The 26,573-nt window shown below is 37.6% G+C and overlaps 1 protein-coding gene and 1 pseudogene across 3 annotated transcripts in view; both read right to left on the bottom strand.

The window, feature by feature from the left end:
- Window positions 1-25,099, bottom strand: part of ARF4 (ADP ribosylation factor 4) — a 29,626-nt gene extending 4,527 nt beyond the window's left edge. For 2 of the 3 annotated variants that reach the window (XM_042979225.1, XM_042979224.1), the window contains exons 1-6: window positions 24,762-24,842; window positions 15,838-15,918; window positions 15,240-15,349; window positions 9,680-9,751; window positions 6,332-6,457; window positions 4,552-4,553 (exon numbers count right to left, since the gene is read on the bottom strand). In XM_042979225.1, coding sequence (XP_042835159.1) covers window positions 4,552-4,553; window positions 6,332-6,457; window positions 9,680-9,751; window positions 15,240-15,349; window positions 15,838-15,918; window positions 24,762-24,828 — 458 coding nt within the window. In that variant the 5' untranslated portion in view covers window positions 24,829-24,842. Of the gene's footprint in view, window positions 1-3,142; window positions 3,159-4,551; window positions 4,554-6,331; window positions 6,458-9,679; window positions 9,752-15,239; window positions 15,350-15,837; window positions 15,919-24,761 lie in introns of those variants that run through there. The other variant, XM_007084415.3, reaches the window with a different exon arrangement.
- LOC102955031 lies at window positions 6,464-9,672 on the bottom strand (annotated as a pseudogene).
- Window positions 25,100-26,573: the final 1,474 nt, after the last annotated feature.

The raw sequence follows: 26,573 nt of genomic DNA on the forward strand, positions 1-26,573 counted from the left end.
TCTACCAGCTTATCACAGAATATCGGAGAAAAATCTCATGCTTCTGGCAAAGGGGAAAAGAAACCATTTTCAAATATGCCAGAGCGTCCTATTTTTAACAAGTTCTGTTCTCAGAAAAAGTAACCAAAACCTCACTTACAGGGGTTTTATCAGAGACTAACTGACCTGGGGGTGTGGGGAGGGAAATGCCCAACTCCAGCCCACTTTACCATCCTATCCCACCTAAGGGGGAGAAAAAATAATTGAGAAGCACATGTGAAGTTCACAGTCCAGAGGCATAAGGCTCACTAGAAGACTGAGACCAAATCATAGGATTATAAAATGCTTCCCCTACTCCCACACCTTACCATGACATTACTGAAGGCCTAGTTAAAGCAGTTACTTTTACCCAGTACATCATGTCCAGTAATCAAAAAAAAAAAAAAAAAAAAAAGACAAGACATACTAAAAGGCAAAAAATGGGCGTTTGCCTGGCTCAATCAGTAGAGCATGTGACTTTTGATCAAAGGGTCATGAGTTCAAGCCCCATGTTTGGCATAGAGCCAACTTAAATAGATAAATAGGTAAATATTTAAATAAACACATACATACATACATACATAAATGGCAAAAACCAGCTTGATGAGAGAGCAAGCATTAGAACCAGACTCCGATATGGCAGGGATGATAGAATTATCAGACTGGGAATTTAAAACAACTATACTATGTTAAGGGCTCTCATGGATAAAGACAACAGAAAAGAGCAGATGAGCAATGTTAGCAGAGATGAATTCTAATAAAAGCAGTAAGAAATGCTAGAGAATAAAAAAACATAACAAATGAAGAATGCAATGCCTTTGATGGACTAATTAATATACTAGACATGGCTAAGGAAAGAATCTGAGTGTGAGGACATTGCAAAAGAAACCTCCCAAACTGAAAAGCAAGGGCGGGGGGGGAACCTGGAGCAGGGTGACAAAAACCAAAACAGAAAAACATCCAAGAACTGTTGGACAACAAAAGGTGTAACATAAACATAATGAGAGTAACAGAGAAGAGAAACAGAAATATTTGAAACAATAAGGACTGAGAATTTCCTCAACTTAATGGCAGACACCAAACCACGTACATATCCAGAAAACTCGGATATCCAACACCAAGCAGGATAAATGCCCCAAATCCTCCATCTATGTGTATAATTTTCGAACTACAATCAAAGATGAAAACAGAGAAAGAAACCAAAGGGGAAAAAACACCTTACCTATAAAGGAGTAAAGGTAAGAATTACATCTGACTTCTCAGAAACCATGCTTGCCAGAAGCAAGCAAGAAGAGTGGAATATTTAAAACGTCGAGAGAGGAGCGACTGGGTGGCTCAGTCAGTTGAGCATCTGACCACTTGGTTTCAGAGCCCAGAGCCTCTTGGGATTCTGTCTCCATCTCTCTGCCCCTCCCCCGCTCACACTCTCATTCTCTCAAAAATAAACATTAAAAAAATAAATGAAGTCTGACCCCAGGGCTGACTCCTTGGCTCAGGTGGTAGAGCATGTGACTCAATCTTGGGATCAAGAGTTCAAGCCCCACATTGGGTATAAAGATTTAAAAATAGGATCCTTAAAAAAAAGTCTGACCCCAATAAATTATCTGAAAGTGGTTATTATTACTATATGAGGTAATTCTGTACATATGCTAAAGAATTGGAAGCCTCAGTAAATGAGACATGAATGCTCTGGAAAACTGAAGTAAACATTTCACTTGTATTTTCGATAGAGAATATATAAGGTAAAGGGGGAAATTCATGTGAACAGAAACATGTTAACAAAATACCAAGATGTTACATCACAGGAAAGCAACTCAATAAATTAGACAAAGGACAATGGGTGATATTCTGCCCTCCACCCTCACCAAAAGCTTATTGGTCAGAGGGACAGAAAACAGATAATGGTTCCATCCTCAACTCCAAAGCTGCTGCTTATCAGCCTTTAAGAGAACCACAATTCTTCTTCAGTTTTCCTATCAACACACTTAACAATTACTTGACAGAATATTTTTTACTCTAGGGATATAATCAACTGTTCTGTACAATAGGGGAGGTCACAGAGACCTCTTATTGATTGACCAACACTAAGTTTAACATTAGTGTGAACAGTAAGCATTGAATCTTGATGGTGTCAAGTATTTCCTAAGAGTACAGAGCATGTCAGTAAGTTGGGACAGTGATAGTGACTTTTTAAGTTACCATCATTTGCAAAGAATGTTAAACACAGGGAAAGGCATTATGGGGGTTATTTCTTAACTTATACTTTTCCCAAAGAATTGACTTAACCTCTATGGTGGTGGTGGGGAGGAACTTTTCAATGTGACTTAAAAAACTACCACCACTGGGACTGAAGAAAAAGCAGTAACTTCTTAGGGTAAAAAACATGCCAAGTTACCAAGTTAATGTTTTCTTAAAAAAAAAAAAAAAAAAAAGGCAATCTTGCAAATCTAGCCCATTTAGTGAAAATTAGGCAATTTTACTTTCTTAATGCAGCCATTTACAACGATAGTAAGAGTTCCTTTACATCACAAATAAGATTATATGGATTCTCTTTACTCCTTTTTCAGAGTCCGTGAAAGCATCCTGGACTTGCTTTAAAAATTAATACAGTGGTGATTTAACTATGATCATAACGGTGAACCCATTCAAAGTTTAGTATCTCCTAGTTGAACCCCAGGAACTACACATACTACACCATATCTTAGTTTTATCCAATAAGAAATAATGCCTTTCTTATTCAGAGAGAAGAGAGAATTCACCCAGTGAGCTAATGAAGTTACACTTGTATCAAGTGATCCATGTTAAACACTTTACCCCGGTAACCTGTATGTCAATCATCAAGTACTTAATTCTAATTTCCTTTCACTTGATCCAACATTTTATTATTCAAAAATATGTTTTACTAGCATATATTTGGTTTGAAAATAAAATTTCAATCTACAAATTTATCTGAATCTATACAAGCCACTAAGAACTTTTTTTAAGGTTTATAAAATACATAAAACATTTTAGACAAAAACTAAGTCATAAGGTTACCAAGTTGAGTCCTTAATAACTTAATAGATGTAGTTAATGAAGTATATATACCTTTATTGCCTTATTAACAAAGAATTAGTCACATGCAGCTCTCTGTAGAAGTTCTGAAAGAGGTGAAGCCAAAAAGGAAAGTGCTTGTGAACTCTTCTACACAGGAGAGCAGCATCACTAACAGTCTGTAGTCTGCCATGCAAACAGCACTTGCATTTTTTAAAAGCTAACATCGGTTGTGAAACAAAACACATGCATACATGCTTTTGGGGCAGTTCATTTTATTACAGCTTTTGCCTCCTTATCTGAGTTTAGAAATGTACAATGTCAAACTCTATTTTATTAAAAGAAACTAAAATTTGAAGTTGCTCCCCATCACACTGGTATATACATGATAGCAACCTGTATTTTATTTCCACTGTAAACAATTAGTAAATTCACGGAGACCTGGATTACTGTTCACAAAATGTAATATATGCAAATTAACTTCGCTAAATAAGAAAATCCATTTCAAACATCTTCAAGACTCAAGAAGAACACGCACAGTAACATATTTTTATCATTTTATTAGGAAGAATTCCAAATGGGTTATGAAGAAAACTTACTGAGTTTGATGAGTTTTCCAAAAACTCTTAATGAAGATATGTTCACCAATAAACAATAAAACATCAGCAGAACTATCATATACTGGGCAAAGAGTCAGGCTGATACCAAAAAGCAACATGCAACATAAAAAAGATACGATATAAAGGAAGACAATCTGCTGGGTATTAAAAAATCATCTCAATATGAACTCTTTGCAACCAGCACAGAACTAATTAGCTATCAAATCCAAACCACACTAAGGTAAGCTTGGCTGATGAAAAGCCAGGATTCAATAATGGGGAGAAAATAGAAGGTCCTCAGTGCAAGAGATCTGAATAGTGTTTTGGAGCATTTCCCTGGCTGGTACAAGCAGGATTAGAAAATCTTTTTGGCAAGGGAGAAAAATAAATACAAATGGAATGCTACATTTTTTTAAATCAGCAGACTGTCCCAGGAATGATAAAGGTATCAGTAAAGTAGCAAGGGGATAACTTTAAAACGTTATTTCTTGTGGGCTCAAAAAACATTCAAAACGGATTTATTTAAAGGTGTCACAATAGCTATGTCCAGGCATTTAGGCTTAAGAGAAATAAAATTAAAAGAGGACACTTTTTTTCCCAAGTTAAGGAGAATTTCTTTAAAACCAAGCATATTGCTAAATAGCAATATTATACTTGGCAAACAATAATTGGCAACAAAATAAGTTTAAACGCTGTAATAATTCTGCCCAAACCAGTCCCAGATACTGTTTAATAACCAAGATGCAAACTAATTTTGTTGTAACAAGCCTAGACCAATTCTATCAAATGTGTCCTTGGTTAGATATCCAGTTTCATTTAACGTTTTGAAAGCTCATTTGACAGCCAGTCAAGTCCCTCATACAGACCAGTTCCTTGTGTAGCACAAGTGGCTTGAACATACCACTGTAAAGAAAGAACAAAAAATACGTGATTAACAGAATACTATATATAACCACAGTCTTTAAAATTTCTTAATCAGAAAATTAAATACTTCCTCCCAAATGCCCAAGGTATTACTTAGTCAGCAGTTACCATAAATGTATAGGAAAAAAGTAAATGAAAAAATTAATATATAAAACTATAGGAATAATGGCATAAATACATTAAAGTTTGCATCTTACAAATGTTTAATTTTACAATGGTCTCACTAACTATATTGATTAGGAGTGTTCTAATACATGCTTCTCACAAACTCTTGCCACATTTAAATCTACTCCTACTGATTCATTATTAGATTTAATCAATGATCTAGTCCTTAATCCGAAAAGAACATTCATAGGAAGATTAGTAACTAAGTACCCACCAGGTCCTTATAACCCTCGTTTCCCATAAAACTAAGTTCAAAGTACAGAAGGCAAAATTTTGAAAAAAGTAGGAGCTGCTGATAGAGGCAGGCTTTTCGGATAACTTCACTATCTGTATGTAGTCTCATGTATTCTAAAAAGTTCCACTTTTTAAAATGGTAATGAATCATATCTCAGTAACTGCATGAAATACCATGAAAAGCTAACAAAGAGCAAGAAAAAGATCTAGAAAGCAATTTCATTACCTTGAAGGATAGTTTATTTTTAATACTTTACTGACTAGTTTTATTCTACCTTACAATAAAGACTTCGCTTTAATATTGCAAGTTCAATGCAAGTATACAATGCTACCAATTATTATTTGAATATCAAACACCCAGAAACCTAGAAGGCTGGGAAAAGGCATAAATTATTATCTTCACAGCACTGGAAACTGGTAGCATTTACAGTTTATCTTGTTTAAATCATCCTGGGACATCTCAAACATACTATACAGTTATTGCCACAGCACAGTATTTACCTTGTTGACAAGTATTTCCCAGTATTTAAATCACTGACCTAAACAAGCTACTGGAGAACAAGTATAACATGTCTTATAATTTTTTTTAAAGTTTATTTATTTTTGAGAGAGAGACAGAGCACGAGGGTGTGGGGGCTGGGCGAGAAAGAGAGGGAGACATAGAATCCAAAGCAGGCTCCAGCTCTGAGCAGTCAGCACAGAACCCAACGCAGGGCTTGAACCCATGAACCACGAGATCATGATCTGAGCCAAAGTCAGACACTCAACCGACTGAGCCACCCAGGCACCCCTCTTACAATTTTAAATTCAAAACTTGTTTAATGTCATAATTATAGTTCACAAGCTTTTGATGTTAACAGGCAAACAGTAAAAAATAGTATTATCTAAAATATGGCTGCTAAATACTGCAGTTTTAATAAGAAAACCAAATTACAAAATACTTGCTGCAAAGCTATTTAAAAGATTTTAAATTAAAATTAACAATATCAATAATCTTTATATAATTCTCATCAAGTACAATTTTCTCATAAAGTATTTATCAATACTAAATGGTTTGAGGGTAAAGTTAATAAAAATCAAAATAAAGGTATCTAAACATTTGGATCCTTAAAGGATAAATATTAAATGTTAAAAAATGGAGAAGATATTAAAGAAGTTTAAAATTGAACACACACTTACAAAAGCCTGAAAGGACTCGTGTCTGTAAACAAGAGTATATTACTGTATTTTTTTAAATGATGTGCTCATTATCTATTCAAAAGGGACAATTACTTAATATGTATTTAAACTGAATACGTGCTTAAACAATTAAACTATTAATTCTAATAGGAGGTTAATACAAATCTCCAAATACTTACTGTTCTGTTACGAAGAGACTGAAGACCTAATTTATCTGTCATTTCACTGATGGCCATAGCATTTGGCAAATCCTGTTTGTTTGCAAAAAGCAGCAACACTGCATCTTGCAACTCATCTTCCTGAAGCTGGAAATAAAAGCTGAGAGTATAACAACTAACAAACTGGAACTCAATTATTGTCACAAAGGAGGGAAAACACTGTCTTCCTATATATATCACTTATTCAACATTAAATACGTTATTAAACATCAACATAATTTCACTACATGAAGTTCATACACGCTTAACAACTTAAACCTCATACCCTTCAATTTTTAAATCCCCAGCAAATAATCATATGCCTTTCAAGTAAAGCAAAACTATTTTTCAAGCCAATCATCCTGCACTCCATTAAAGTAGATCATTTATTTCAGCTTTCATGATCATCCATTAAGAGTCAGGATTGGCAAGGACCAGAAACACAAATGGGAATATGTATTTACGGCAGAATCTTATGGTACTCAGTAGTAAAGTTATTGAGAGGATTCTTTTTGGACTTGTATTCCTCTCCAGCCGGCTGGACCATACACCAGTAGAACAACAAAACAATGATTATGGTATTAGCAGTATCATGAAAAATACAAGAACACAAGAGTATGTTACAATAGGAAATAATATAAGAGTAAATAAGTAAAAGTATATAGAAGCTGGCAGGCATGAGTACTGACACATGACACAACATGGACCAGCCCTGAAAACTTATGTTAAGTGAAAAGTAACAAAAAGTTAAAAAAGACCACATATTGTATGATTCTATTTATATGAATGTCTAGAATAGGCATATACACATTAAAGTAAATTAGTGGTTGTAAGGGCTGGGGGTATAGGGTGGAGTAGGGGAAGGAATGGGGAATAGTTCTAGAGAATTTCTTTCTGGGTCAATGAAAATGTTCTAAAAAATTAGACTGTGGTAATGTGTGCATAATTCTGTATACTAAAAACCAGTAACTTACACATTTTAAATGAGTGAAGTTTATGGTATGTGAATTGTATCTTGATAAAGCTGTTTACAAAAAGAGTAGAAGGGGTGATATTTAACTCATCAGACAAACTACCAGTGACTTAGTTACACATCTATTGGCACAATGGCTTTACAAACTGCACCACAGTCTTAGAAGTAATGAACGAGAATTAAGATTTCATTTCAGTAAATATTTTATGGCTACACCATGAAACCATGACAAGGTGCCTCTAGCAAGATTCCTCAATAAATTTTCACAATATAAATACAGCTGACCCTTGAACAACTTGGGTTTGAACTGTGTAGGTCAATTTATACATGGATTTTTTGCAGTACATTACTGTAAACACATTTTCTCTTATAATTTCCTTAGCAATTTTATCTAGCTTACTTTGTTGTAAAAATCTAGTATATGATACATACAATATTTGAAATATGTGTTAACTGTTATCGGTCAACAGTAGGCTATTACTATATTACTACTTAAGTTTTTTTGTGTGAGATAAATCTAAAATGAGATTTATTTCAATAAAATACAACTGATGGTTGAAAAAGAATTGAGATATGAGTATCCTTTTCTAATTTTTCTAATATTTTAGTTGACGGACAAATGCACAGAAACATTCCAACTGACAGTTGGGATTGCCAGGAATATTGTAGAAAAAAGGTCCACGTTCAGCAGAAAGCTGGATTACAGGTCTTTTGGGACCCTTCCAACCCTAAGATTTTCAGATTCTTTTAGAGTATGCCAGTCACTTTAAATATATTTAAAACAACAGATTTCATGTTATAGCATGAAGCTACAAAAAACTGCAGGTATTAGAAGAGTTCCAAAAACACTAAAAAATGTTTACTCCAAATTTGCTATTTAAATGACCTATCAAAGACTGAAACAAAAAATGACACAATGGAATTCTTATTAGATCATGGTGTGATTCTTCTCAAGCTGTAGAACAGGCTCTTTAAAGGTAAAATCCTCTGCCCAACTGCTTTACTCCCTAAATGAGGTTTTGGAACACATGTTGAATAAATGTGTATCTCTAATTTGTAGGTTTTGTTGTATTGGCTTTATCTTGTCTGAATTTTCCATATTGTCCCAAATCATCTTTCTGTTTACTCTTTTCAGTCTGTATTTCCAAAAGCTTACTTTCTGAAGCTTGTTTTAATTGTAATCTCTTCTTCCCAACATCAAGCAGTTTTTCCTCCAAATCCCAGATTCCTGGTGTGATTTCATTATTAATTTAGCTTTAGTACATGTTTCATGTGATCCATGAGCACACTTGGGGTTAATTTTCTCCAGATTTTTTTTAAGTGCAGTCGAAAGTTGCATCCTGTCTAACACAAGCTTTTTCACTTCAAAAGCAATTTTCCAGGTCTTTAATTTTAGCTTCAATTTGCTTATCTTGCATGATTTGTTCTACTGGAGTTTTGTTTTTATTTTTTTCATTTACATGAACCACTGAGTTATATTCCAAGAGTTTTTTTGTCTGTGCTCTCAGCCTGAGCAGAAGGGTCGAGCGGTCCTTGGTCCCTGGGCTGCACCACCTGGGCGCCGGTGGCCTGTGCTGCCCGCCTTCCCCGCCTCCTGCTCTGGAGTCCAAGGGCTTGGCGGCCGCTTGCTCTTCAGGCTGCTTCTCCATTGTGACTGGCAGGAAGAGCTACCACCTGGGATGGGAAGATGCGGCCTCAGGAGCCAATATTCCCACCACTAAACTGTAGCCCGGAAAAGCAGCAGTTTTTGAGGATTCAAAAGTAGTATGTGGATTTTCAACTGTACATATGGGTGGGTGGGGCTTGAGCTGGCACCCTTAATCCCCTTAATCCCCATGCTGCTCAAAGGTCAACTGTGTATGAAAACAATCGGATACATGGCAAAGCCAAAATACCCTCATCAACTGAAATACTACTACCTTCAGGTAGAATTCTTTATCATGGCTACTATTACAAAACATTTCAAAGTATTGGTTATACAGGAACAGCACAGAGAAAACCGAACCCAATGACCTTGCAAATAAGGGATTTGAACCAAGATTCTTACATCACAAAAGTTTCAAAACCATAGATTTTTTATCTATGAAATAAAGGACTGGACTAATGGAAACATCCTCAACCAGAGACCTATATCACCCATGGAGCACTCTAAAAAGCTGAGCCTTCTTCTCAACTTAATGAAGTAGCTACTCTTCTGTGTGTTTTTTAAAAAGCTCTGCCGGAGACTTTTACGTGCATGGTTCTTTCTAGAAAAATTCATTTCTGTAATCTAATCACAGTATGGTACCAACCACTAACAATACCGCTGTCACCCTGAAAAACATCTTGCAAACAAAAGATTTAAAAAATATCCTTACCATTTTCTGCAGCTCTTCAGCTCCTTCCTGAATTCTTTCACGATCATTACTATCTACCACAAAAATAAGACCCTGGGGAAAAATTGTGTAAATAAATTATTAACAGTTAACTTTAAAGGAGACACTAAATATAAAACATAAGTACAAGCAGAAAAACCATATTGAGTTAAACGTTAAGGAAGACAATGTCTCCTTATTAATAGAAAAAAAAAAAGGAACAGGGCCCTAAGTACTAAAAATGATTTGAGCACTATTTGTGATTTTAACTTATGTTATTTAAAAAAAAAAATCTTGGGGCCCTGGGTGGCTCAACTGGTTAAGCGTCTAACTTTGGCTCAGGTCATCTCATGGTTCATGGGTTTGAGCCCTGCAATTTGGCTCTGCACTGACAGCTCGGAGCCTGCAGCCTACTTTGGATTCTGTGTCTCCCCTTCCTCTCCGCCCCTCCCTGCTTGTGTTCGCTCTCAAAAATAAACATTCAAAAAAATATAAAATAAAAATCTTACTCTTAACCAGTTGATCACTTTTTTCAACTACACTAAGAATAAATTTTATCCCTCTTACCTCACACAGGAAAGCATAGATGGGAACAAAAGATAAAAGAATAAACCAAAGACTATAAAGATCCATGAATTTACTAACTGAATTAGCTTATTCAGTCAAAGGCAAGCACAAAGTGCTTTAAAAAAAAAGAGGGGGAAGACGCACCCTACAGTAGTTTTTTTTTTTTTTTTTTAACGTCTATTTTTGAGAGACCGAGAAAGAGAACACGAGCAAGGGAGAGCAGAGAGAGAGGGAGACACAAAATCCCAAGCAGGTTCTAGGCTCTGAGCTGTCAGCACAGACATGAGGCCTGAACTCACAAACTGTGAGATCACAACCTGAGCTGAAATCCAATGCTTAACCAACTGAGCCACTCAGGCGCCCCTACAGTTTTTATAGGCTTCACAGCAAAAATCAGTTCTGCTCCATAATGTTGTTGACCTATCGAAATAAGAAGACTTTTTTTTTTTTTTTAAGTTAAGCTCAATGTGGGGCTTGAACTCACAACCCTGAGATCAAGAGTCCCACAGACTGAGTCAGCCAGGTGCCTTCAGATATGAAATTCTTTTTTTATTTTTTAAAATTTTTATTTATTTTTGAGAGAGAGTGAGTGTACATGCGAGCAATGTACAATGGACAGAGAAGGTGCGGGGGGGACAGCTGACAGCATAGAGCCTGATGCAGGCTCGAACCCACAAACTGCGAAACCATAACCTGAGCCAAAGTTGGACACTCAACCCACTGAGCCACAAAATTCTTAACAAAAAGAAAAATAGTAACCATTCTTACTGATATTCACAAATATTAAAATTCCATGCTAGAAAAGAAATGGAATTAAGGGAACAGTTAAGACTTCTCTAAAAACTTTCAAATGGAAAAGTAGAAAATTTTCAACTGGAGTAAGAAAGAGAGGGCAGATTACCTTGATAGCTTTGTTAAAATCTATTCCTATTAATACTAAAGTGATTACTTTAAAAATTATTCTCCCTACAACCCTAACCATTGAAGTATTTCTGGTCATTTGTCACTTTAGCACAAACTGTCTTGTGCTTATTTATGTCAGTAACTTGATTAAATCCACTGAGACCACAAAATCCACTTAAGGCAAAGGGCTACATTATTTTCTATTTACCCCTCAGGACCACCACAGTACTAAGCTTGCCAGGTTTACCAAGTATTTATTTTAGGCTATGGTCATTAAATAACAATTTCCTTTGGTCTAGCAAATTTCAAACCCATTTCCTTTATCTCTGCTGGAAACCATCATTTTAAACATCCTAACCATTGAAAATACTTCTGGTGCTATGAGAGCCAGTATGGCATAATGGAAAGATAACCAAATTCAAATCTCAAGACTATTTATTATATGAATTATCTAATCCTTGAACATGTCTCCTCTTTTATAAAACAAGGCCATCAACTTTATAAGCCAGTTAAATGTAATCATAGAGGCACAAAAAGAATCTAGCATCGTACTTGAGTTATCACAGGCATTTAGGAAAAGTTGTCTCCTTCCTCTTCTATTCCAAAAGCCATTCCTTTTTTATAATTTCTTTTTTAACATTTATTTATTATTGAGAGACAGAGAGACACAGAGCGACACAGAGCATGAGCAGGGAAGGGGGCAGAGAGAGGGGGAGACACAGAATCCGAAGCAGGCTCCAGGCTCTGAGCTGTCAGCACAGAGCCTGACGTGGGGCTCAAACTCACAAACTGCGAGATCATGACCTGAGCTGAAGTCAGACGCTTAACCGACTGAGCCACCCAGGCGCCCCAAAAGCCATTCCTTTTTAGAATCTACCCTTTGGAAGAGGCAATGCCTCCAAAAGGGATCTAATTTTATCTGGATTACTAACAACCCATTTTTATTCTCTTTTAAAATGTAGGGGCACCTGGGTGGCTCAGCTGGTTAGGAGTCCAACTCTTGATTTCAGATCAGGTTATGACCTCAGGCACTGGGTGTGGAACCTGCTTGAGATTCATATTCTCTCTCTCTCTCTGTCTCCCTCTGCCTTCCCCACCCCCTGCGTCCTGCACACAAGTGTGCTAATAAGAAATTGCTAGTTAAAAATAAAATGTAAAATAATGCTATCAGTCCCAAAGTAACACTACTGGGAGAGAGAAGTATTTCAGCAATAAATTCAAAGTTATTCACTTCCTGGGACAACCCAGAATCAAGAATGTAGAAAAGCTAGGATTCTAAAGATAAGTTCCGCTACAGTAAGAAAAAACTACCTAAAAGGGCAAGTATTTACTTATTTAGAATAGCAAAATAATTGGAATTGTCTAATGAGGGAAGAGCAATTTACTACAACAAACACTGTGTCCTGGCTTGTTAAAAAAGTTACAAGCATGGTTAAATGCTATTAGTTTCTTTTACATTTTATAGCTAAAAGAACTAACCAGGAATGCTAGAAAAGCTGGTGTTAAGAGCTTAGCTGAGATTACATCAGGTAACACATAAAACTTTCTCCTACAGGAATGGGTTCTCAAGGAAAAAGTACTTGGGACTTTTGATTATAAAGTGATCTAAAGAGGCCAGGAATGGGTCTAATCTCAATTAAGAGCTCAAAAGTAAGTTACAAAGCATTGTAAACAAATCTAGAATAACATTAGGGTTACTCTTGGTCAAGAATAACAAATTACGAATTAGCAAAGCTTTACTTCATCCCTAATTTTACTTCAAAAACATCTTTCCTAAATGAAAGGACTATGACTTGCTTTACAATAATCTAAAAGGTGAATTACATAAGAGAGGAATATCAATTAAACAATACTGGCTATATCCTAATAATTGAAGTTGGGTAACAGAGATGTGGAAGTTTATATGCCATTCTCTCTACTTTTGCATACATTTGACAATTTCCATAATAAAGTTTTTTTAAGCATGTGACTCTTATCAAAATAGCTTTTTAAAAAAAAATGTTTATTTATTTTTGAGAGAAAGAGAGAGAGAGAGAGAGAGAGAGAGAGAGAGAGAGAGAGAGAGAAAGAGCGCAAGCAGGGAAGGGGGAGAGGGAAAGGAAGACAGAGAATCCAAAGCAGTGCAGAGCCTGACACAGGGCTCGAACCCACAAACCGCGAGATCATGACCTGAGCCAGTCAGAAGCCCAACCAACTGAGCCACCCAGGTGCCCCTCAAAATAACTTTTCTAATCACAGCTAATGAACAGAAACATTCTTATTTTTAAATAAAAAAGCATGTTATTTACTGGACATGACATACTACTTAAACCTGGTAGTTCCAGCCACTCATGTAGGGTATTCACTGCCACCTGGTGGCAATATACCTCACTTGCATACAATGTTTTATGAGATGGAGACCAAGAATGTCCTGCGCAAATCTTACACATATGAAGTGTTGGTAACATCACACATTACTTACAAAATGTTATCAACTCCGGTAATAAACAAAAACTGATGAGAAACTTCTCCTGTGGTAGAAAACACAAGTGAGTGGGGTGCCTAGCTGGCTCAGTTGGTTAAGTGTCTGACTTTGGCTCAGGTCATGATCTCACAGTTCGTGGGTTCGAGCCCCACATTGGGCTCTGTGCTGAACACTTTCTCAGAGCCTGAAGCCTGCTTCGGATTCTGTCTCCTTCTCTCTCTCTGCCCCTCCTCCACTCGCACTCTGCCTCACTCTGTCTCTCAAAAATAAATAAATGTAAAAAATAAAAAAAAATTTTAAAGAAAACACAAGTGAGTTGGAACAAGTTTAAAGAGACATGTAGAACAAGAACCACCTCTCCGGTCTTAGGTAAGTTATTCCAAGCTTCAGCTTGCTCCTATATAAGAGTTAGCCTAGAGTAATGGTTTTCATGAGGGAGCAATTTTGTCCCCAGAGGATATTTTGCAATATGTGAAGATATTTTTGGTTACTGCAACTGGGTGGGGTGGGGTTTGCTACTGGCACCTAGTGGGTAGAGGACAGGGATGCTGCTAAACATCCTACGATGCAGAGAGCCAACAATAGTTACTCAGCCCAAAATGTCAACAGTGCTGCTGCTGAAAAAACTTATTGTAACAGAGCCTTGCTCTTCAAAGTAAGGTCCTAAACCAACAGCATCAGTACTACCACTGGAGAACCTGCTAGAAATGCAGAATCTCAGGCCTTGGGGCACCTGGGTGGCTCAGTTAAGCGTCTGACTCTTGGTTTCAGCTCAGGTCATGATCTCACGATTCATGGGTTCAAGCCTTGCATCAGGCTCTGTGTTGGCAGCATGGAGCCTGCTTGGGATTCATTCTCTCGCCCTCTTTCTGCCCCTTCCCTCCTCGTGCTCTCTCAAAATAAATAAATATTAAAAAAAAAAAAAGAATATCAGGCCTTAGCCAGGCCCTACTAAACTGATCTGTAAATACCCAGGTGATTCATATGCACATCAAAGTCTGAGAAGCATTACTGATACACAGTTTGTATCTACAGAAATTTCAAGTCAAGTTAACGATCAGCACTTTGGGATTTTTTTTAAAGCTCCCCAGGTGAATTCTAATGTGGAGCCAAATTTGAGAACTCCTACTCTACAGGATTACTAACGTCTCTCCCATGCCACCATTATATATACTACGTGAAAATATAAAAATATAAACCAACAAGGTAGATCTACATTAATTTTTTTTCCTACTGTATTTTAATAAACACTTAATGGGGCTAAATTAAGGAATATTAATTACCCTTTATTCATTAAAAATTATAATGATAAAGTTATACAGACCTTACTTTCTAGACTAAGAACAAAACCAACTACTGATGAGACATCTAATTTAATCTTGAAAATCATCCCCCCCAACAACTAATCTTCCAAAATATTGTTATGATGGCTATGTAAATCTTCCACATTGGGTAATTTAGCCTTCAAAGGCATAAGTGAGAGAGTTCACTGAAGAAGACGTAAGCAATGATAAGAATGCCAACTCACAGAGTAAACACCAACACCCAGTCAAATAGTAGACAGTGACAGAAACTTTAAAGCATGAAACATACAAAGAAAAGTTATACAAACTGTACAGCATTCCTTACCTGGGTATTTTGGAAGTAATGCCTCCAGAGAGGCCTAATTTTATCTTGACCACCAACATCCCATACCGTGAAACAAATGTTCTTATATTCTACTGTTTCCACATTAAAACCTACAAAGAAAAAAAAGACAGTGGTGCAAAATGTCATAAAGAAAACAGACCCCTTTATTGTGAATTGCCTCAGAATTGCTTTTTTAAAGTCCTACTAGATAATTAACAAACTTAAAAAGAATCTAAGCCAGTTATAATGATAGATATATGCCACAGGACATTTATCCAAACCCACAGAATGCACAAAACCAAAAGTTAACCGTAAGGTAGACCATGGACTTTAGATGATTATAATGTGTCAATGAGGTTCATCAATTATAACAAATGTACCACTCAAATGAGTGATGTTGATAAAGGGAGAAACTATATATACATGAGGGTAGGGAGTATATGGGAAATCTCTGTACCCTCCTCTCAATTTTTCTGCAAACATAAAGTTGCTCTAAAAAATAAACCTTAAAAAACTGTTTCAAAATTAAACCATATTCTATTTCACTTTATAACATACTACTATGATATAAATTAAACTCATCTGTAAACTTTCTTACCAATGGTAGGAATGGTGGTGACTATCTCCCCTAACTTCAGTTTATACAGAATGGTCGTCTTGCCAGCAGCATCCAATCCAACTAGAAAAAGACATTATAGATTTTAAATCTAGACTAAAAGCACATACTAAGAATTAATTCTACAATAAATTCATAGTTTGAAAGCAAAAGTCAACTGGACAAGGCACAAATGAGTTAGAAATGAAATTACTTCATTTCTGATCCCCAAGAGCAACATTTGCTACACAAAGCCTTTCCGTTTTTCTTTCTAGACCTAGAGAGACAACATGTAGTAGTGAAAAGAAAAGAGTATCAGGCTGACTCAGGCTCTAGTCTCTAGATTTGCTTTGCCACAAACTAGTTAACTGCCTTTAAACAAGTCACTCTAGAAAACGGAGACCAGAGAAATTAGGTATAAAACAAGGAGAGACTGAATCATTTAATCTAAGATCTTTTCCAATTCAAGTTCTTATTAATTCTACGAACTACTCTCATTTTTAAAAACACAAGTCACAAACTGAATCGGAAAACACACAAAAACAAGTGAATAAAGGAGCGCCTGGGTGGCTTAGTCTGTTAAACATCCGACTCTTGATATCGGCTCAGATCATGATACCAGGGTGGTGGGGATTGAGTCCTACTTGGACTCTCTCTCTCCCTCTGCCCTGTTCCCTCATTTGCATGCTCACCCTAAAAAAACCTTTTTTTTAATTAAAAAATTCAAAAAATGGGGGTGCGTGAGCAGTTCAATCGGTTAAGCATCCAACCTCAGCTCAGGTCACGATCTCACTGTTCGTGGGTTCAAGCCCCACGTCAGGCTCTGTGCTGACAGCTGAAGAGCCTGGAGCCTGCTTTGGATTCTGTGTCTCCCTCTCTCTCTCTCTCTGCCCCTCCCCCACTCATGCTCTCTGTCTCTTAAAAACATGAATAAACATTAAAAAACATTAAAAAAATATTAAAAAATAAAAAAATTAAAAAGTGAATAAAAATTATCTTTAAAAAATATATAACCATGCCCTAGTATCCAAAGGAAGATGGGGCCAATTTTACCCCTATTTATATCCATTCCTACATCAAATGCACAGAAATGAGAACACAAGATTGGTTAATTTGGGTAACCAAATAGCCCTATTATATTCACCTCCAATGTAACTAATGTCTAAATTCTTTAAATGACTCCTTTGAGGCAGATACAAGTAGGGAAGAATGCGCTTATTTCTGAAGAAAAAAAATCCATACTGGAACAAGATGGTATATTTCTTTATTACACTGATAGTAATGAGCAAATTAAATGTTCATTCTAAGTATGAATCTCTCAAAACCTGCATATTCTACATTGTTTGCTAAACCCTTCCAAATGAAAGGCCAATATCTAATAGCCTCATCGAATTTATCACTGTTCCAAGGACATCACATTTGCCCACCTAGATTTACACTATCCCAGATTTTGAAATGAGTTCAACTGAGTATTGATTTAAGCAAGGATGCTTTCTAAATATTTAAATCAAAGCATGACTTGGCACATTAACAAATGCTATTAAGTTGAAAAAACAGAGAAATCACCCCACTTACCTAAAACAGACCTAAAGGCCACAGGCAATTTCAGACCTCCTGTACCCATGTAACAACCGTTTCTTTTTTTAAAAAAAAAATTTTTTTAACGTTTATTCACTTTTGAGAGACAGAGAGACAGAGCACGAGCAGAGCAAGATCATAACGTGAGCCAAAGTCGACGCTCAACCAACTGAGCCACCCAGGTGCCCCGTAACAACCGTTTCTGCTCTATACCCTACAAAGGTAGCTTTAAGATCTCTCTGGACACTCAAGCAATTTATATCTTTATATCTTGTGTCCTCTAATCAAACGGTGTTCCCTACTTCTTCATACTCAGATATTCAGGTTTATTCTTTCCAAAATACTATGACACTTACTAGTCAGAGTGAGCAGCCAAGCCCTCACTCACAGGCATAAGAAAAACCACTGGCACCAGGAGGGGTTTTGTTTTTTGAGTATGGGACAGTATCAAAAAAAATCAGGAAACCTAATTCTAAAATATACACAAAGAAACAAAAGAAACTGCCTCAAATTTGACAGCTTCAGTAAAAATACAGAAAATGAAGAGTAGAACAAAATGATGGGTTCCTTGTTCAAAAAAGCGGTCTCTTGGAAGAGTCCTTCTCAGGTGATTTTGATAAAAAAAAAAAAAAAGTTTTTAAATGTTTATTTTTAACAGAGAGAGACACACACACACATGCACACACAGCACAAGTGGGGGAGGGGCAGAGAGAGAGGGAGACACAGAATCCAAAGCAGGGTCCAGGCTCTGAGCTTGATGGCGGGGCTCGCATCAAACTCACGAGCTGTTAGATCATGACCTGAGCCTTAAGTCGGACACTTAACCGACTGAGCCACCCAGACACCCCTTAATCAAATTTTAAAATAAAGCAAAATTCACCCTTAAGTAACTGAGTCAAAATATGATTAAACCCAAGTCAGAAGAAGTGAAACTGAGATACTGATTAGAAAAAACACGAGGGGCACCTGAGTGGCTCAGTTGGTTAAGCATCAGACTCTTGATCTCAGCTCAGGTCTTGATCTCAGGGTTATGAGTTCAAGTCCCAAGTTGGGCTTCATGCCCAACGTAAAATAATAATAATAATAATAATAATATTTAAAAATACATTTATTTAAAAGAAAGAACAAACGAACATGAGTTAGGTTTGAGAACTATGGCACATGCCAATCAAATTGAGTCAAACTGAACCTCACACCATCACTGAAACAATTTAAATACAAAAATACTAACAAGGAATGGAAGAAACCCAAGACAAATTATGATTATATAACTATCTTAAGTTCTAGAAAAACAGAGGTAACCCAATTTTTTTAAATGAAAGCGTTACACCCACTCATGTACATAACTAATATTCTTCTATTTCTACAGTTAGAATTTTACACAATAAACATGCGTTACTTTCATTTAAAAAAAATCCCAAATAGCAGATTTCCTTTATTAATATGTTGGACTGGTTACATTTCCTAATAAATCTATCAGGAAGATGACTGCTTTAAGAGCCTTGAATATATTTTTTATGACTATTTTTAATAAAAAAAATAAGGGAAGGAGTATTTACAAAATAATGCAACCATAAGGCTTTTTCAGCAAGTTATTTTTATTTTATTTTTTTAATTTTTTTTTTTTTTTTTTTTTTTTTTTTTTTTTTTTTGAGACAGAGAGAGTCAGAGCATGAACAGGGGAGGGGCAGAGAGAGGGAGACACAGAATCCAAAACAGGCTCCAGGCTCCAAGCTGTCAGCACAGAGCCCGACACGGGGTCTCGAACTCATGGACGGTGAGATCATGACCTGAGCCGAAGTCGGACGCTCAACCGACCAAGCCACCCAGGCGCCCCTCAGCAAGTTATTTTTAAAATAAAAATTGTGGGGTGCCTGAGTGGCTCAGGCAGTTAAGTGGCCAGCTCTTGGTTTCAGCTCAGGTCACAATATCAAGGTTCATGGGATTGAGCCCCAAATCATGCTTTGTCCTGACAGTAGGGAGACTGCTTGGGATTCTTTCTTTCCTTCTTCCCTTCTTCCCTTCCTTCCTTCCTTCCTTCCTCTCTTTTTCTCTCCCCCCCCCCCCCCCGGCCGCCCTTCCCCAACTTGCACCATGCTCTCTCTCAAAATAAGTAAAACTTTAAAAACTGTAGACAACAATTAAATGGCTCACAGCCACATATAAGATTTTTAAATCACCAGAGTTTCTTTTGAGTTGCACCCAAAATAATAGTGTTGTAATAAATGCAAAGCAGAAGTTTTTAAAAAGAAATTTCTACTGCGAGATTAAAGATGCATAAATTAATGTGCTCCATCACTTAAAACTCACTGTATAGTTCTTTACTCAAAAATGTGTTGATCTAACAATTTTGCACTACTTTAGTCATTTCTTAGGTATTTCCTTAATGTGGCAATATTTGGCAATGAGATTTCTCCACAAAATGAAACTATAACCAATTCTCAACTAGCCAAGATAAGACTCTAATCTGTACATTCCAGTAATGTCCTCCCTCCCTTCCACCCCCATAAACAAGTCACTGTATTGAAAGATATACTGGAATTACTTGTTCTCCTTAACTGAACCTGCACTTTGACCAAAGTATTAACAGCAGCAAAACTACCCCCAAAATCTTTACCAATCGTTAAAAAGTATGTCTACTAAAATGTAGCAGCAAAAAATATTCTAAGTTAAAGAAGCTAGATCCCAGTGATCTTTACTTAAGGAAAAAAAATGCAAAAAAGAGACTTAGATGAAAAAAGTGTATTTTCAGATGGGTAAAATTTCACATAGGATTATTTCTTCTTCATGTTTTCTTTTATCTTGAAAATTTTCTACACGAAAGCTTGAAATCAACTTCACAATTATTTAAAAATAATTTAAATTGAGTGCTTACTGTGTTTTGAGCACAACATTGGGTGGATTCCACACATTTTTATAATATAAATCTCACAACTATCCTCCATTTTTCACACACAGCATCTAAGGTTCAGAAATGTCCCCAGAATCACAGGAGTAGAACAGGTATGCAATACCACAAGTCTTATAGAGAAATTAGATCTCTCATTCAAAGCTGATGGGAATGTAAATGGTGTAGCTGATTTGGAAAAGTTTTGTCAGCTCCTCAAAATGTTAAATATAGTTAACACAGAACCCAAGACAATTAAAATCATATGCCCATACAAAAACTTGTTTTCAAACGTTCACAGCAGCATTACTCATAAGAGCCAAAACGTGGAAACGATCAAACTTCCATCAAATGATGAATGGATAAACAAAATGTGGTATGTTCATATTATGGAATTACTCTTCAGCCATAAAAAGGAATGAAGTACTGAAACATGCTATGAGCTTTGAAAACATTATGCTAAGTGAAAGAAGCTAGATACTAAAGGACATATATTGTATGGTAACATTATGTTAACTATCATGGACACACAAATCCATAGAAACTAAAAGTACATGACTGGTTGCAGAAAGAACTGGGGAAGAAGGGGAACAGTAACTGCTAACGGGTATAGAGTGTCTTTCTAGGCTGATTAAAATGTTCTAGAATTAAAACTGGTGGTGGTGACACAAGTTTGTGAATACAGTAAAACCTCTGAATTGTATACTTTAAAGGGATAAATTTTATGTTACATGAATTGCATCTCAACTTTTTAATTAAAAGAAAAACAAAAAAACCCCCGAAGTATAGGCCAAAGCTCTCAAAAGATATTTATATATTGCTACCCTGCCTTTAGTTTTCTCTGATGGACACACTGTATCTTAAAAGGTATTTTATCTAATTCCTCAGAAGTTTGACCATCAAACCTGAAAGCGAGGCTGCCAGGTGAAAAGAAAAATTATAATAAGCTTAAGTTTTACTTCTACCCAATACATCAGAAGTATGTGCACTTTGATCAATGTGTTAATTAGCAGCAAATTATCAGTTGAAAGCCATTTGCAATAATGCCAGAAGGTGCATCTAAAAATTGTTGTATCAACTTCTAGTGGCATCAAACTAAAGACTTTTGCCTTTTCTGTTTCCTTAAATCACATAACTAATCAAAAGGGCTTTTTTTTTAAGCCTGATAATTATGTGTTCAACCAATGACCTGAGAAAATGCTAATATGCTAAGTCAAAAAGAGAGAACACAAATATCCTCTCAAAAGCCTGAAAGTAAATATAATAAATGTTAACAACAGTGAAATGGTGGAATTATAGTTATCACTTTATTCTTTTCTCATATTTTTAAAATTTAACAAAAAGGATATGTTGTTTTTATTTATTTTTTAACGTTTATTTTTGAGAGAGAGAGACAGAGAGACAGAGTGTGAGCAGTGGAGGGGCAGAGAGAAAGGGAGACACAGAATCCGAAGCAGGATCTGAGCTGCCAGCAGAGCCCGACGCGGGGCTCAAACTCATGAGCTGTGAGATATGACCTGAGCCAAAGTCGGATGCTCAACCAAATAAGCAACCCAGGTGCCCCAGGACATGTTATTTCTAGAATGAGGACAAAAAAAAATTAAAAATCACACAAGAAATGTATTTACAAAATACGCTAGGGAAAAAGCATGAAATGCCACTCCTCAGCTTGAAGCCTCATTTAAAATATTAGTAACATTTTTCAAATTGGCAAATAGAGGAACCTCCCGTGCCACCCCCAAAAAAACAGTCACAGTCACATATAAGGCAATACAAAATTATACCGTAATTAGCAATCTTTTAGAAAGCAACATTTTTTCTAGCTTTTCAATAGCAAGAAACTTTCAAGTTCAAAGAGTGCAGGATTAATAATTCCTCTATAGAACCTACATTAGTGTTTTCCAATGTAAACAAAACTTGGGGGAGTCATCTACAAAAGTACATCTTACCACAGATCAAGACACTGGAGATCAGTCTAAAAATAAGATAATGCAGGGCTACATGAGAAATCTAAGATGGAAATTGGTCATCTTTGAATTTAAGCTCAATAATATAATTCACGAGTGATTTCCCCAAACAAAAAAAAACTATACAATTTCTGCCAATCTATACATTACATTTGAAACACTGTATTGGTTTTTAATTACTTAACTACAAGCTGTAACTTCAAACATCTTTTAAAATTACTTGAACTTTCTGGGAGAACACGTGTAGGAATAAAATTTTAAACTTAACAGTAATTTGGCAAACCAGACTCATGAGCTAACTACTACCATCTTTCAATAACACTTTAAAATGATAAAGTCTGAAAGTCACTTACTCAAGAAGGTATGAATTTCATGTGAACCTTATAAAGGAAAACAAAGCCCACATACCTGCCAGCGAACATTAATATGAAAACAAACAACAAAAAAACCCAATTAACTCCTAATTCTTAAACTTGAGTGGGGCCTGCCCCATTCACCTTAAGAGTGATTATTTATGCAGACACTCATAAAGCTAGACCAAAAAAAAAAAAAAATCATTTATCAAACTTCCAAATCATCTCTTTCCCTACCCACACACATATCCTTCTAAGGTTATGCTTCATCTGCTGAGTTACTATAAAAGTTGACCTTGTGACTGAAGTGTTTTTAATCAAGGAAATCTGATTATCCCAAAACTAAACTGCAAAACAAGTATAGGAAACCTGAGCAATAAAACATTTAACATAAAATGAGTTCACTCCAAATCATGACTTCGATCCCTTGCAAAGTTAAATACTTTTTCATTTTCTTTCAGTCATTATTTTTTAGGGGTAGGGGGAGAAATGCTCCTCTAATATAGTAAATTTAGGAAAGTTCTTAGAGCATAATTCTACCTTTCTTCTCCCTCTGAAACTTTTAGCCATCACAGAAAACTTAGAATGTGAAACAGCAATTGGTTTAGAATGTATCTTAAGTAAAAGGACCAACTTAGTACATTTCCAGGAACACAACTAGGTACTAATTTCTTTAAGGAACAGCCTGGAAATTCATTTATCACAGTCCAAAGTCCTCCCAATGACTTCAGATCCTTTTCAGACTGTCAATTTTCAGCCACCTTAAAAACTTAGTATGCTTGTCCTCCTTTAAAAAATTGTCTCTAAAAATGAAATCTAAGAAACTTTTAAAGAGAAAACATTTGGACATCTTTCTGAATGAATTATTAACAATTGTTCCACGAACTGTGAAGAAGCTGGAATAACAGTTAAGTGAAAAAATAACTAAATGTGTATGTCCTTAACCTTCATACACCTCCAATTACTGAATCTTGCTTTGGAAAACTTTCAGTGGTAGGAGAACTAGAAAATAAAACTTCCTCCCCACTGTGGAAAATCTAACGAACCGACAAGTTTCAACGTTTAAAGTTAGAGGGCTCCTTGTGGCATTACTCAGGCCCACACAGCTTAGCTGTGATGTAGAGACTACTCACAGCAATATGGGGGAGGGGTTGCTCCTATCACCCAAGTGACATGCAAGCCTCTTCTCCCTCAGCTGGAATAACTAAAAACAGAAAAGCTGGCACCGAAAAGCAGTGTTTTAAAAGCCTATTTCCCAAACAATTAAAAAAAAACAAAAACCCGCTTTGTAACTGTTATTTAACAAGGCTACCCTAAAGTTGAGTGTCGGGATGTTCAGTTACTGGAAATTTGTTACCGGCTTAAAAAAAAAAAAATAGCTTTAAAAGTTTTTTTTTCATTAAACCTTAGTCAGCTAGATAAAAATCAATTGAAAACCAAAGAGCATAAACCAAATATATTTAGTTTTTGAGAATGGCCAAAAGATAAGGGGACATTAATAAGGAAAAGAAATAAATACGAAATGGAATCCAGCGCGAAGTTTGGCGAAGTGAGCGCTGAGGACTCCGGACTCTTCTGAAACCTTGGGTGCTCCCTGACCACCGCTCTGGGCCTGGTCACTTCCTGGCCCGGCCGGCTCCGGGCTCCTGGCGACGGCTCGCTCACATACCACTGGAGTGTGCAGAGTGTGTACACGGTGCAGAAAGGGGGAGGAGGAAGGCTAGAGTTGTTCTGCCTCACTTCGGACCGCTGCCCACACCGGAGAAGAGACGAGCCAGACCGCACTCTCAGAATGGGCCTCGCCAGTGTCTTCCGGGCTTAGCGAGATGGGAGTTCGCTTTCCCCACATCTGCGCCCGATCTTGTGTAGCTTTCAGTAAGATCAAGTAGAGAAAACCACAGCCACAAGGAAGAAACCTTGCCCCGCGGCCCTGTCCAGTCCTTTTACACAGATCTGGGGCGACCGCCCACCTTTCGCCCCATTGTTCCCCGTTAAGAATTCCTCCTGACCCCGAGCCCGCCGCCCCTCCCCCACCACCGCGGGCGGAGGGGCAAACAGGCCCCAAGGCGGCCCCTAGCACCCAGACCCGGCCTTACCCGATCCCTACTGGGGCCTGCCCTCGGTTCTCGGCCCCTCACTCACCCATCAAAATGCGCATCTGCTTCTTGCCGAAGAGGCGGGAGAAAAGGGAGGAGATGGTGAGGCCCATGGCAGTAGTGGCACTTGCGATGGGCAGGAGCAGAAGGGGTTTTGGGGCGTCCCCGGGCCTTCTCTTTTCACTCTCCCGACAAACTGAGCGAAGGAAGACGGGTTGAAGGAGAAAGAAGGCGACAGACACGGCTCGCTGGCCGGCGTGTCGGACGAAGCTCCAGAGCAAGAATTAACGGGGCGAGGACCTGCTCGACGACTGGCGCGGCAGCTCCGGCTCTGGCGTTTTAGGCTTTTGCTATGCCACGTCACGCGGTAGCCGCGGCTACTCCGGCGGCGGCCCGGCCCCTCCAACGCGGACAGAATCGCGTCACCGCCGCCCCAACCCCCTGCGCTTCCGGTGCTGCCTGAACCACTGCGCCTGCGCACGAAAGGGATTGGCCAACTTCGGGGACGCGATTCTTTGGCAGTTGTCTCCTCCCGGACGTGGACCATCGGGGCGACGCCAGTTAGCACATGCGTACTGGGAGACGGACAAAGTCCCACAATGCCCTGGCTGGTCACTTCCAATCAGAGTCTAGGCGAGACGCTTCCGCCCGGATAAATACTTTCAGGAGGCTGTTGTCCTTACTTCCGGAAAGGCGCTCTGTGCATTGTGGGTTAGGAAGTGAACCTTTTCTTCCTGCCTTTGAGCGACCTACTCTTAAACTGAATGCCCGCTGCGGACTCCCCCGTCCACGAAAGTACACGTTTCGTGCGCAGCACTAGGCACTTCCCCTAGTGGAGAAGTGAAGACGGGCCCTGCTTTCCCAGGAGATAAGTGGTTAAAAGCTGTCCTGCAGAGATAGAGGCTGTGGCCTAGACGCATTGACCTCTCCGCTCCAGGTCGTAATGAACATCCCCTAATCTTATGTCAAGATGAGATAGCTGTGAGACATTTTCATCGACTAGTGCAGCTTTTTAAAGAGAAGCCAACGAGGAAGGATTGTTTTTCGTGTACCTTTTCTCTCTCTGAACCCTGGAAAGCTTATTTCTTATTTTGAGAAAGTGGAAAGCCTTCTCACTTTGAAAAATATTTCTGATCTTGGGGCACCTAGGTGGCTCAGTCGGTTAAGCCTCGACTTACTTCCGACTTGTCTTGGATCATGATCTCTCTCCCGGTCTGTGGGTTGGAGCTGTGCTGATGGCTCAGAGCCTGGAGCCTGCTTCAGATTCTGTGTCTCCCTCTCTCTCTGCCCCTCCCCACCTTTCGTTCTGTCTCTCAAAAATAAACATTAAAAAAATTAATATTTATAAAATTAATGTTTTCCTGATTACAAAATAAGGTATATATCTTATAAAATTTTTTTAAAAGCACGTTCCCCATAATCTTCGCCACATCACCATTATTTCCTCTACACCGTTATGCAGTTTAGGATTAGTAGCTCCTCCTACCTACACCTCTGTACCTTAGTTAAGTCCCCATCACCAGCCCTTCAGATCTGTTTAACTCCCTTGGAAAATATTTTATTGATCTCACTAGATGAATTACTCAGGCTCAAAGAATCATAGCCTCTCTTCATTGTTACGATTTCACACTTAATATTATTGACAAACTTCCTCCCTTTCCTCCACCCTTGTCTGAAAGCGCTGAGAAGCCAGGACCCTAGTCCGTTTTTATGTATCATTGTATTCCCCGGAGTTGGCACACCATGACACTCAAATATGGTTGAGTGATAGAGGGATGGCTGAATACACTGTTATAGCCATACTATGTAATACTATCAGAAGTTAGAATAATACAGAATTATATATTCTAATGAAAAG

The sequence above is a fragment of the Panthera tigris genome, chromosome A2 (genome assembly GCF_018350195.1).
Source record: "Panthera tigris isolate Pti1 chromosome A2, P.tigris_Pti1_mat1.1, whole genome shotgun sequence".
Taxonomy (NCBI): Eukaryota; Metazoa; Chordata; class Mammalia; order Carnivora; family Felidae; genus Panthera; species Panthera tigris.